Genomic DNA, 12,911 nt, shown 5'->3' on the forward strand with positions numbered 1-12,911 from the left:
CCCATGGCCACCCCCTTAGTCTGTAGGAAGTGGGAGGAGTCAAAAGAGAAGTTGTTGAGTGTGAGGACGAGTTCAGCTAGGCGGATGAGAGTGTCGGTGGAGGGGGACTGGTCGGGCCTGCGGGACAGGAAGAAGCGGAGGGCCTTGAGGCCATCTCCATGCGGAATGCAGGTGTACAGGGACTGGACGTCCATGGTGAATATGAGGTGTTGGGGGCCAGGGAATTGGAAGTCCTGGAGGAGGTGGAGGGCGTGGGTGGTGTCACGGACGTAGGTGGGGAGTTCCTGGACCAAAGGGGAGAAAATGGAGTCCAGATAGGTGGAGATGAGTTCGGTGGGGCAGGAGCAGGCTGAGACGATGGGTCGACCAGGGCAGGCAGGTTTGTGGATTTTGGGAAGGAGATAGAAACGGGCCGTGCGGGGTTGGGGAACAATGAGGTTGGAGGCTGTGGGTGGGAGGTCCCCTGAGGTGATGAGGTCGTGAATGGTGTTGGAGATGATGGTTTGGTGCTCGGGTGTGGGGTCATGATCGAGGAGGCGGTAGGAGGTGGTGTCGGAGAGTTGGCGTCTGGCCTCGGCGATGTAGAGGTCAGTGCGCCATACTACCAATGCGCCACCCTTGTCTGCGGGTTTGATGGTGAGGTTGGGGTTGGAGCGGAGGGAGCGGAGGGCTGCCCGTTCTGCGGGGGAGAGGTTGGAGTGGGTGAGAGGGGTGGAGAGGTTGAGGCGGTTGATGTCTCGACGGCAGTTGGAGATGAAGAGGTCGAGGGAGGGTAGGAGGCCTGGGGGTGTTGTCCAGGAGGAGAACTTCCCCCAGCGACAGGATTAATGCCGTTATCATGAACTAAATTTGTCATTGCTATCTTTACCTTGTTTTACTGTCTAACATTTAACATGGGATGGTGTGTCAAAATTACCTTTCCTGTACTACCTACGTCTTGAAAATCCTTGCTTGAGTTCTTTCAAACTCCAAGAGTTTGTTTCTTCAGTATTTGTTATATGTTAATTAGACTTGGGAACCTGAGTCAATATTTTTATTTTTTGGTTTATTACAACACTTCCACAGCTTGAACGTTCTTAGATTATGCTTGTAACATCAGCCTTTATGCCTTTTAACATAATAGACACAGGATTTGCCTTTAGAGGTATAATCAGCTAAAGATTACCACCAAATCAAAGAAAGAGAGTCGTAGCTGTTGGAAGCACACCTTCTATTGAGATTCTTAATAATTTGCTTTAACTTACATATTGGCTAGGGATGGGATTTTCGGTGGCAGGGGAATGGAGTTTGTAGGAAAGAATAAAATTATGGTTTTGGCCAAATTAGGCTGGTAGAGAAGACTGGAGGCATTTAGCCGAAGCAATTGAATGGAATGTCTCAATGTTGATGAACAAGCCCTCCATTCACTAGTTGAATGTAAGGTTGAAGGAGCATGGGAGAGATTTCAAAAAGGTTAATGGCTGAGCAAAAAAGCTGGTGATTATCTTTTCTCTAGGATCATCCTTTTAAATGCAGTGATCAATTTTGCATGCGGATACCAAAGCCCTATTAAGGAGCTCATAGTATGAGGGAAATGTCACTGACCAAAATGCTCTGGAGAACTTGGGTTCAAATGCCACCATGGCAGCTGGTGAAATTTAAAATCAATTAATATAAAATAAACTGGACAATTGACCCAATCTCTCTAATGATGGCCATGACACTATTATTGATTCTTGGAAAACTGATCTGACTCACTAATGTCCTTTTTAGGGAAGGAAATCTACTATCCTTTATTGGTCTGTCTTAGATGTGACTCTAGATCATCAGCAGCAACTATTAATTGATGTCTGAAATGGCCTATTAAACTACTCCATTTAATGGCAATAATGGATGGGTAATAATTGCAAGTGACACTCGCATGAAGTTAAAGAATAAAGAAAATAAAAATTCTAAGAATTAAGTTTTTGTTTAAACAAGTATTGGCGGAATAGGGAAATGTACTGAGATGGGACCCGGCGGGCAGTGTCTCTGCCACAGTAATTTGAGAGGGTAATATGCGTTGTGTAATTGGCTAGAGCGACACTGCCTGTTATTGTGCTTTTAGTTAGATCTGTGTTGAAAATAAAAGTTCTCGAGGCACAGCATAGGTAGGTTGTTAGACGTCACATTGAGTTTGTTGGTGATACGAGTAAACTTTGTATTGACTCTATAGTAAGTGTGTCTTGGTCCACATTATATTGGATTGGAGGACTGTTTTAAACTACTCCAGATCCATGTTTTCAATTCATCCTCTATCTAGCTGCTAACTGCTTCATATGTAGGACAGCGCAATGGATTAAAACTAACCTGTGATGAAAGGTTTGCTTCCAGCTTTATGGCAAATATAGAGTTGGCCATGAAAGTGTGTAACAAATTATCACTGGGAATGTTAAGTGCCTTCATTGTAATTAGTACTTTATTACTGATTTAAGTACAGTAGTAGGGAAGTCACTTTCCATCTTTTCTGGTTCAGTTCATCATATTTAAAAAAAAAACTGGCGGTTTATTTGTGTTGCAGAAAATGAAGCATACAGTTGTCAATTTAGAGGATTGATTCATAACAAAAATCTAGTCGCCCTTCCAAGGATTAAGTATTTTGAAAACTGATGATGTTGCCATATGTGCGTTATCATGAGCTCTGCAATTAAGGAGATAGTTGTGTAAAAGGTTAAACAAAGAGTAAGTGAGTAAATTGATCCCAAATTGTAATTAAATTGCTCATAACACTACTTAAGTTACCAGCGTAGGTGAAAGCTATCTGTTTCTTTTCCAAGTACATCCATTATCTTATACACTCACTTCCAGATTTACGTGAAGCTAAACAAGTAAAATAAAATATCACTGATAATTTGGTGTTCCAGGCAAATATCAGTGTGTATTAGGTTACTTTGGCAGTATGTGGCTCAAGTATTGGATCATTGAGTCTCCTGTCATGGGTGTCATCTTGACCTTTGTTTTATACTTCCCAAGAAATAAAGATAGTTACTGCTTTGTCATTAGGCAAATGATAATTTGAAAGAAGGAGTATCAGTCGTTCTGCCCATTGTTATAGTGAACTTTCCAGTATAAAATACAGAAGTGCTTTGTTGCCATATGCCATATTCCTGACCTCATTATAAATCATCATACTCAACCTTTTGGTTCATTTCCTTTGGATCAGTCATTGCTAAGAGGATGGGGTGTCTCCAATCAGAGCCTCAATCCACTTGTCTGCCAGTAATGTGTAATTTAATGCGTAATACTAATCTGTATTTCTGATGGTCAATAGAGTGAGTCAAAACTGGAGATGTTCACTGGATCAACAGCTGTGATAAAAAGAATCTCAACTGTCAGCTGCACTTCTTTGTCTGAAAGATGGGCCCTCCAATTCATTCAATACTGCAGTGAATACCAAACTAGACCTTGTGCCCAAGGCTCTAGAATGAGTCCTTACATGTTAGAACTGAAGGTAATCGTTTCATGGTTGTTATATATATAACTTGTCACTTTGGCACTAAGCTTCACTGAAGCAATGGTTTAAGCATGATTGTGTAGTTATGAAATAAAAACAGAAATTGCCGGAAAAACTCCCAGGTCTGGCAGCATTTGTGGAAACATAATAGAGTTAATGTTTCGGGCACAGTGATCCTTCTTCAGAACCGGATTCTTCTTTCTGTTTTTGTTTGTTTCAGATCTCTGGTGTTTACAGTTCTTTCTCTTATACTATTTGCACTGTTATGGTTGTTGTTAGAGGCCCTTCATCTCAATCCTGGTACATCATCTGCAGGAGATCTCAAGGATGGTATCCATGACCCAACTCTCTCTCCAGTTGCTTCATCGGAAAGTGGGGATCTTTGCTGCCAATTATGCAATTTTCAGAACTAGGTGGTTTGGTGGTAGTGCCAGTGGACTATTTGACCAGAACGCCAGGCTCATGTTCTGGAAACATGAGTTTGAATCTCTCTCTGGCAAATTATGAAACTTAAACCCAATAAAATGTTCACCTACTGGTAACCATGTAACCTAATTTATCTAGTTCACTGATGTCCTTTTTAGGGAATGAAATGATGAAATGTACATCCTTATTTGGTCTGGCCCATGTATGATCCGCAGTAATGGCAATGAGGGATGGCTAACAAATGTTGGCCTAGCTAGCAGTGTCCGCATACCATATATATAAATACTGTGGCTGCAGGAACATCAGAGGTGAGAAATTCTGTGGTGAGTAACTCCCCTCCTTTGTCTTCAGCATCTAACAAAACTCATTATGCTTCCAAAATATGGAACTGCCAAAAATATTTTAAAATTGTGTTAAACAGTTTTCAAGTTCTGATCAGAAGTCTTGAAAGCAAGTTCATTAAATGCATTTAAACATGTTTGCAATTCATGAACAGTACATTCGTAATAATGCATGCTTCAGTTAGACTGTGGAAGGATTGTATACAATCTTTCCGTAATGCTTCTAATACTGTTTATGAAGGAGTAGGAGCAAATGTGTTAGCAAGAAAATCTGCACACATGACAACAAATGATAGAGATTTACCATCTGGTAGTAGAACATTAGAGGAATCCCTTATGGGATTATCTAAATTTAAGTGCTGTCTAAAGAACTGTAATTTAGTTCTAGGACAGCATTATCCATTGGTGCTGCCCTTTTGGAGCTTAGTACAAGAGGATGTTGATGTACAATCCATTAATATATGTACCGCAGCTACATTGAATTAATTTTTTGAAGGCGAGTAAAAGCTGGCATCAGTAGAAGCTGTTGGATTGTTGCAAAGGTTTAACTAATTAATAAAACTTTTAGGATGAATCCTCCTTATTCAGCCTGGCCTTCATGACTCCAGTCCAGCATTGTAGTTGATTTGTAATTGCTGCCTTAAATAGCTTAATAAACCATTCAATTTAAGGGGGCATAAGATAGCTATCATCTTAAAGCAACTGGAGATATCCAATTAATGTCAGCCTCAATGATGATATTCTGTTAGAGAATGATTTTTTTATACCTGAATTTAAGGCAGCAATAGAAGATGTAAAATTGGACTTGTTTTGTGTGTGATGTAGAAGGTAGCTCAGAGCAGGCCACTGCTTGGAGTGAAAAGGAAAGAATATTATGAAGAGATAGCAAGAACTGCAGATTCTGGAGTCAGAGACAGCACAGTTTGGAGTTGGAGGAACATAGCAGGCCAGCAGCAACAAAGGAGCAGGAAAGTTGATGTTTTGGGTCGGGACCCTTCTTCAGAAATGGGGAGGGGGCAGCGAGCCAGGAAATAAATAGACAGATGGGTGGAGTTGGGGAAAGTAGGTGGGATGGTGATGGGTGAGTGCAGGCAGGGAGTGGTGGGGATTGGGTCAGTGGGATGTGTGGGGAGATAGGTGGGAGAGAAGATGGACAGGTTGCATCAGATCAAGGAGTTGCGGATGACGGGGAGGGATAAACATGGTATGAGGCCAGGGCTCAAACTGGTGAATTCAGTGTTTAAGCCATAAGGCTGTAGGCTCCTGAGGTGTTGTTCCTCCAGTTTGTGGGTGACGTCATTGTGACACTGGAGGAGGCCCAAGAAGATTTGTGTCTACTTCTTGTTTTGATTTTACATCATATTCTCAGCTGAATGTTGTAATTTGTGTGTATTTTCTTCCCATAATTGCTTTGTTGACATGCCTTTCAATGTTTCACTGCAATAAAAATGATGCCCAATAGAAGTGTCACATTATGTTGGAAAATCTGTTGCATTCTAGTTCCATGCTGTGGTCATTGAGTGAACTTAAGGAGCATATCAACACCCAGAATTGATTTTTGTTTCTAATGACCAAGTTCTGACCTAATTGTTTCTCTTAAATTTTGAATTTCTCCTCTTCCCTGAAGAATGCTTTATGTACTACTCTGATATTCTGTCCCAGAGTTCAACTTGTTCTTTCACCTTGTGTTGTGACTCCTTGACGGCCTTGCTCTGCGGTAGTGCTCCTACCTGTTGTCATCAGTGGAACTGCTGCTTGTTTGTCCTATTTTTGGATAGCCTTTGTTGTTGTTTTTAAATTCTGGTCCTGGACTGCCCCTTGTTCCCTGCGTAAAATAAACTTTAAAACAAATTTCTAATCGTGTACAATCTTCTTCTGGGTTTTAGCAGGACCAAACTTTAATTTTTATTTTGTATTATGAACACTAAGAACATGGGAAATTATTTTTTAGCCTGAATAAAACACTCATTATTTGTTCTATTTATGAACAGTACATTTACAATGTATAGTGAAATCAACCACAGAATTGTAGTAGTGGTGCAATGATAAAGGAAGCAATTTGGCCCATCGTATCTGCATTGTCTCTTCAAATAAGCATCATTAGCTAGTTCCAATCTCTTAGTTTTCCCCATATCCTTGCACGTTATTTTTATCCAAATAAACATCCGATGTCCTCTTGAATGTCCCAATTGAACCTACCTTCACCATACTTCCAAGTAGAGCAATCCATATCTCAACTATTCACTGTGATAAATTTTTTCCTCCTATTACATTTGCTGCTTTTGTAAATCACTTTAAATAGATATAGATTCTTTCATCCAAAATATTGACTATTCCTCTAGAATCATCACCTCTGCAGCTTGCCTTATTAGAAGTAGCTTTTTTGTTCCTTGTTGCATTTGGCATTGACTGTTTGAAGACAACTTTCCTGCAGTTAACACCTCAAATTCTTATGTAGGGCAATCATTTGTCCTCCTTGCATAATGCAGCCATTTATGAAGCAGCTGTTTAAACAGTTTTGTTTATGTAGCTTTGATTCCTTCTCCTGGGCATGGCTAATATGGAGTGGTATGTTGGCATGGATAGAAGATTGACTGACTAATAGAAGGCAGAGAATTGGGTTAAAACAGTCATTTCTATATGCAACCCATAACTAGTGGACTGCAACAGGGATCAGTGTGGGGCTGCTGCTGTGGTCATCTATCTTTTATCTGCCTGTCTGAAAACCAAAAAGACCTCCAAAACCAAACATCTTTTATAAAGCAGACCCCAATGAACCGGTGGACAGAGTTCAGTCACTTTGGTTAAAATAATACTTTGTTCACCCAGAATGAACCTAAAAGCAAATGTTTTGTTTCTGAAGTCCCCAAACTCAGCCTCTCTGCAGGTGTGTTCAGTCTCTTTGGCAGGTGAGGGGGTTTAATGTTATTGTTCTGACTGTTGCAACAAACTTTGAAATTCGAATTATTTCAAATGTGCTTTGCATTTGAATGAGTCATTTTTTGGTAAAAATTGCTGCCCTTTCACTCCAGTCTGTGTTTCATGGTCCACAGCTCATATATGTCTGCTTCTTCTGAATTTGTGTCCACACTCATTTGAGAATTCCTTTTTTTTTCTATCTGTATGATTAGTATAATTTGAGATAGGTCTTTTCTCCCTGTCCTCTTTCTCTAGCCATGTAATTTTAAATTGTTTTAAATTATATTTTGTGGTCCTCGCAAATGTTTGTTACTTAATTCAGATCAGCCTAATTCTTTCAACCAGTCCTTTTCGTTTTGAAATTTTCCCAACAATTTATGAAGGTAACAATGTTGCTTTTAAACCAGATGGAAGTTATAAATGAATGATTGGCAAGTTTTCTGGTGTATGCTCCATACAGGAAAAAACACAGAAGCCTGGCTAACAATACTTTTTATTAAGTGTATTTTGAGATAATGTGAGCTTTCTAATTATAATTTTTAAGTGCCTTTATGTCATTACAGTTCTAACTTTGTTCCCCAAACTCCTTTGATAAATGTATTGCCTCAAACGTTCTTAAAAAGTGATAGCAGATTTTCTGGTTGGAGTTACAATTTACACTGTTTGTACAAGATACTGCAGAGGCCTCATTTGGGGTACTGCATACAATTCTGGTTGCCCTGTTATAGGAAGGATGTTACCAAGAGGGTGTAACAAAAAAAGTACAAGGATGGATTTAAGTAAGGTGTTCGCCATGGTAGGCTCATTCAGAAAGCAAGGAGGCATGGGATAGGGAAATGTGGCAGATTGGATTCAGAATTGGCTGATGCTGAGAAGACAGGGTGGTGGTGGATGGAAAATATTCAACGTGGTGCTCAGTTATGAGTGGTGTACCACAAGGATCTGTCCTGGGTCCTCTTCCTATTTGTGATTTTTGTAAATGATTTGGATGTAGGAGTGGAAGGGTGGATTACTAAGTTCACGGATGATACAAAGATGGATCGAGTTGTGGATAGCGTGGAGGGCTATTCGAGGTTACAAAGGGTCATTGATAGGATGCAGAACTGGGCTGAGAAGTGGGAAATGAAGCTTAACCCTGAAAAGTGTGAGGAAATTTGTGTGAAGTGTGAGGACAAACTTGAAAGCAGAATACAGGGTTAACGGAAAGATTCCTGGCAGTGTGGAGGAGCAAAGGGATCTTGGGGTTCATGTCCACAGTTCCCTGAAAGCTGCCACCCAGGTGGATAAAGTTGTTAAGAATGTGTATGGTGTGTTAGCTTTCGTTAATAGAGGGATTGAGTTCAAGAGCCATGAAGTTGTGCTGCAGCTATACAAAACCCTGGTTCGGCCACATTTGGAGTAATGTGTCCAGTTCTGGTTGCCTCATTACAGGAAAGATGTAGAAGCATTGAATTTGGTACAGAGGAGATTTTACCAGGATGTTGTATGGCCTTCCCTCCATTCCAGCTGAGGAAAGGTTAAGAGACCTAGGGCTTTTCTCTTTAGATTGACGAAGGATGAGAGGTAATAGGAAATGCACATGCCGGAGAATCCAAGATAACAAGGTGTGGAGTTGGACGAACACAGTAGACCAAGCAGCATCTTAGGAGCAGGAAAGCTGATGTTTTGGGCCTAGATTCTTCATCAGAAATGGGGGAGGGGAAGAGGGTTCTGAAATAAATAGAGAGGGAGAGGCAGATCGAAGATGGATTGAGAAGACAGGTGGAGAGGAGGCCCAAAATGTCAGCTTTCCTGCTCCTAACATGCTGCTTGGCCTGCTATGTTTATCCAGCTCCACACCTTGTTATCTCAGATTCTCTGGCATCTGCAGTTCCTATTATCTCTGATACTATTTTAAGCCCACTGCGAAGTCTCTTCTAAGGATGCCTAACCTGAAGAAGTTAGCCTCCTCCCTCCAGGCAAACCTCAGGGGCTCTCTCTCTCTCACTGCAACTCTCTTGTAATCTCTTTGGCCTTGAAACTGCTTGACCATGTCCTGAAGCAAACCAGGTACTACAGCCACATCACCTTTTACTGGCTCCATCCCCGCCTCTTTTAATTTGTCTGTCCCCTCTCCACCTATCTTCTCCTCTATCCATCTTCAGTCCGCCTCCACCTCTCCCCCTATTTCAGAACCCTGTTCCCCTGTCCCATTTCTGATGAAGGGTGTGGGTCCAAAACGTCAGCTTTCCTGCTCCTAACCTGCTGCTTGGCCAGCTGTGTTCATGCAGCTCCACACCTTGTTATCAAGGATGAGAGGTGACTTCATAGAGATGTACAAGATGATCAGAAGTATAGATGGAGTGGACAGCCAGAGACTTTATCCTAGGGTGGAGGTAGCTTTTACGAGGGGACATAGTTTTAGAGTAAAAAGAGGTAGTTATTGGGGAGAAGTCAGAGGTAGGTTCTTTATTCTGAGAGTGGTAGGGGTGTGGAATGTATTGCTAGAGAGGGTAGTGAAATTGGCCTCATTAGGGGCATTAAGCAGCTATTAGATAGGCATATGGATGATAGTATAAGGTAGGGGTAGAGGTTAGATAGACCCTAGGTTTAGTGTAAAAGTTCGACACAATATTGTGGGCTAAAGGGCCTGAACTGTGCTGTACAGTTCTATGTTACCAAGACTGGAAGTTTTGAGTTATAAGGAAAGGCTGGATAGGCAGGGACCTTTCTCATAGGAGCTTCAGAGGAGGAACGTAAGAAGTTGGGAGATGATCGTATCGAGGTTTATGAAGTCATGAGGGACATAGATAAGGGGAATAGTTAAGGCAAAGAAACCCACAAGTAGATGGCCTAGGTTTGAGGTGAGAGGGGAAAGATTTAAAAGGGACTTAAGGGTCAACTTTTTCATGTGTGTGTATATGGAATGAACTGCCAGAAGAAGTGATAGAGGTGGGTACAATTTACAGCATTTTAAAAGACACTTTGCTACGTTCACGGATAGGAAAGATTTAGAGGGATTTGGACTAAACACAGGCAAACGGAACTAGTTAGTTTAGAAAACCTGTTCAGCATGGATGAGTTCAGCTGAAGGGCTTGTTTTCATGCTGTTTGATTCTACAACTCTCTCTCTCTATTTTAAGAGACTTGAGATAATTAATTAATTCCATTCTGAACAATAACAAAAACCAGGTGATTATGAACTGAATTTCCTGGATAAGTTGAAAGTAGTACAGCAGTGCTAGAAGAAGGCAGATTCAAATTTGCTAAATCAACCACTTGAACTGCATCAAAATTCAAAAGCTGTGAATGTAACAGCAAATGAAAAAGGGGACACAGTTTCGCATTTATTTGCCTGTGGCTAACTTTCATTGAGATGTTTAATAGCAGCTGTTTTAACAGGCCCCAGTGAAGAGTACGGCCTTGGTAATTTTGTATATTGTAGGATAAGATCAAGTTTGTTGAGTCAGTTGAGAGAAGGTAGGTTTTAATTTTTCCAATGATTGTTGCACTTCAAAAAACAACTCAGCATTATGATTTCTGCAGTATGTTGATGGTCGCGGAACGGATGTTGCTATTTGATTGGAATGAGAACCAAGTGGTTTTTTAGCTATTAATATTATCTGCTGGCAATGGATAATACTTTGTTCAATTTTAAACCTGCAGATTTTTAAGACACTTTTTAGTTAAAATGACAATGTTCTGTGCTTTATTTATAGGTCTTGGAATCATTTACAGAACGGCTACTTAAGGCTGGAGCCCTAATTCATAAAGATATAACGACTTTAACCAAATACCAAATTGTTCTGTCACGGGAACAGTTTAGAAAAAACCCTCCAGCAAACATAATGGTAAATAGCCTCTTTTTATCACCTTAACATGTTTAATAGATTATGTAGCAGGTACAACTAATCCTTTCAAAGAGTTGGCTCATGATCATCTTCTGGAGGGCAGTTAACGATGAATGATCCCAGTAGCAACATCACAAGCATAAGTTTAAAAAGAATTTAACTTTCAATGTCAGTGAGTTTACTTGATAGTAAGAATTATCATGCTGTATTTAAAAAGAAATGTCATTCACTCTTGCATGAGCAAGGCCTAACTTCTCTGGGTACAAAAACAGAAATTGCTGGAAAAACTTTTTTCAGGTCTACCAGCATTTTGTGCAGTGAAAGCAGAGTTAATGTTTCAGGTCCAATGACCCTTCTTCAGAAAATGTTGGTATATCAATTCTAAAAATAAGTTCTGAGGAAGAAAACATTAACCCTGCTTTCTCTTCACAGATGCTGCCAGACTTGATAACTTTTTAAGCAATTTCTGTGTTTCTAATTTATTAATCTGTTAAGTACCCTTCTTTACAATGAGATGTTCTTGAGCATGAAATTCATCCTTCTCTTGTGTTAATAGCATCATTGAGTGAAAAGTCAATTAGTATTTTATAAGTAGTTATGTTTTAGTTCTGAGCTTTATTATTTTCTGACAATTCGTAAAAGTGGTTAAGAAGGAGAATTTTTTTTAATCTTAAGTGTACATGGAGAAAATGAGGTTTAGTTCACTATTGTGGCACTTGCTGGCAGGCATGCATGCAAGTCATTGTCATGGTCTTAAGCTAGAGCCCCAATCAGTTGAATGTGGACACAGTAGGAAACGCATAAATTTGAGTTACATGGGCTCACCATTAGATCATGTTGTAATTGCGACTGTGATATCAAGAAACCTGTATCACCAAGGAGCTGTGCTGGAGATGTGCCATATTTAAGGGCAACCAGTTCCGTATTGCATCTGGAAATTGTCTTGCAGGATTTTTAAGGAACCTCTGCAATTTGAATCTCCTGGTCAAGAGTTCTAAGGGTCACAAATAATAAATCATTTTTCTGAACCCCAAGGAGCAGATTCTTCTCCTGTCACTCAGATCAGTTGGTGGCTTTAGCAGGTTTAACTGGCGCATCTCCTACATTACTCGAGGATGAAGGGCATCCTGCTAAGTGTGCGCTCCTTAGGGACTGATCTGTGATATCGCTTTTTGGTGGACAGCCTATCTGCATTTCAGTTGATGTAAACCCTTTAAATTTTGAGCCCAGTGCTTCATCTCCTAGAGATCTTCCTTCCACAACTTTTTTCTTCATTTTCTCCAGGTCCACACATCCTTCTACATTCTTCCCAAAGCCTGCAAACTACACTGCTGGCAGATGCATAGTTTTCACCTGGCCCAGTCTCACTGAAGTTGCTTTTTCTAATCTTGACTTCTATTTCTATCTCTCCAAATCTAGTCTCTTCCCATTGCATTTGTCATTTTTTTCTAACATTTTGCATTAGTTTCACAGTTTCTAGATTTCTGGCCCCAGTTGCACAGTCTATCTGCACTGCTATTTCCATCTGAAGGGTCCAAGTGCTCTCTACTTTGCTTTGCCTTTGAAAGGAGGCCTGATGGAAGTGTCCATCTGCCACTCCCCTCCTTCAGCCTGGTTACTTTGAACAATTTTTTCTTAATATGTCTCACTTTCTCCAAGGGAAAGGTTTGACTATGGCTACCTGCATGGGACCCAGTTATACTTGTCTCTTTGTGGGGTATGTGGAGCAATCTAAACTTGGCTCTTCTCCCAGAACTCTCTGTGCGGTACATCAATAATGTCATGAGTGGTACTTTCTGAATTCTGCTTCACCTAATCCATCTCTGATACTGCTTTGACTTTTGATTCCATAAAATATCCATTAATATCTGTTTACAAATCCACTGTCACAGTTGCATTGACTGCACTTCCTCACACCCTGCT

General features: G+C 40.5%; 1 protein-coding gene across 2 annotated transcripts in view; it reads left to right on the plus strand.

Moving 5' to 3' along the window:
• Positions 1 to 12,911, plus strand: part of fancm (FA complementation group M) — a 149,004-nt gene that overhangs the window by 35,339 nt on the left and 100,754 nt on the right. For both annotated transcript variants that reach the window (XM_048537195.2, XM_048537196.2), the window contains one exon: positions 10,857 to 10,988. In XM_048537195.2, the coding sequence (XP_048393152.2) occupies positions 10,857 to 10,988 (132 nt within the window). The remainder of the gene's footprint in view (positions 1 to 10,856; positions 10,989 to 12,911) is intronic.

The sequence above is a fragment of the Stegostoma tigrinum genome, chromosome 10, assembly GCF_030684315.1.
Source record: "Stegostoma tigrinum isolate sSteTig4 chromosome 10, sSteTig4.hap1, whole genome shotgun sequence".
Classification (NCBI taxonomy): domain Eukaryota; kingdom Metazoa; phylum Chordata; class Chondrichthyes; order Orectolobiformes; family Stegostomatidae; genus Stegostoma; species Stegostoma tigrinum.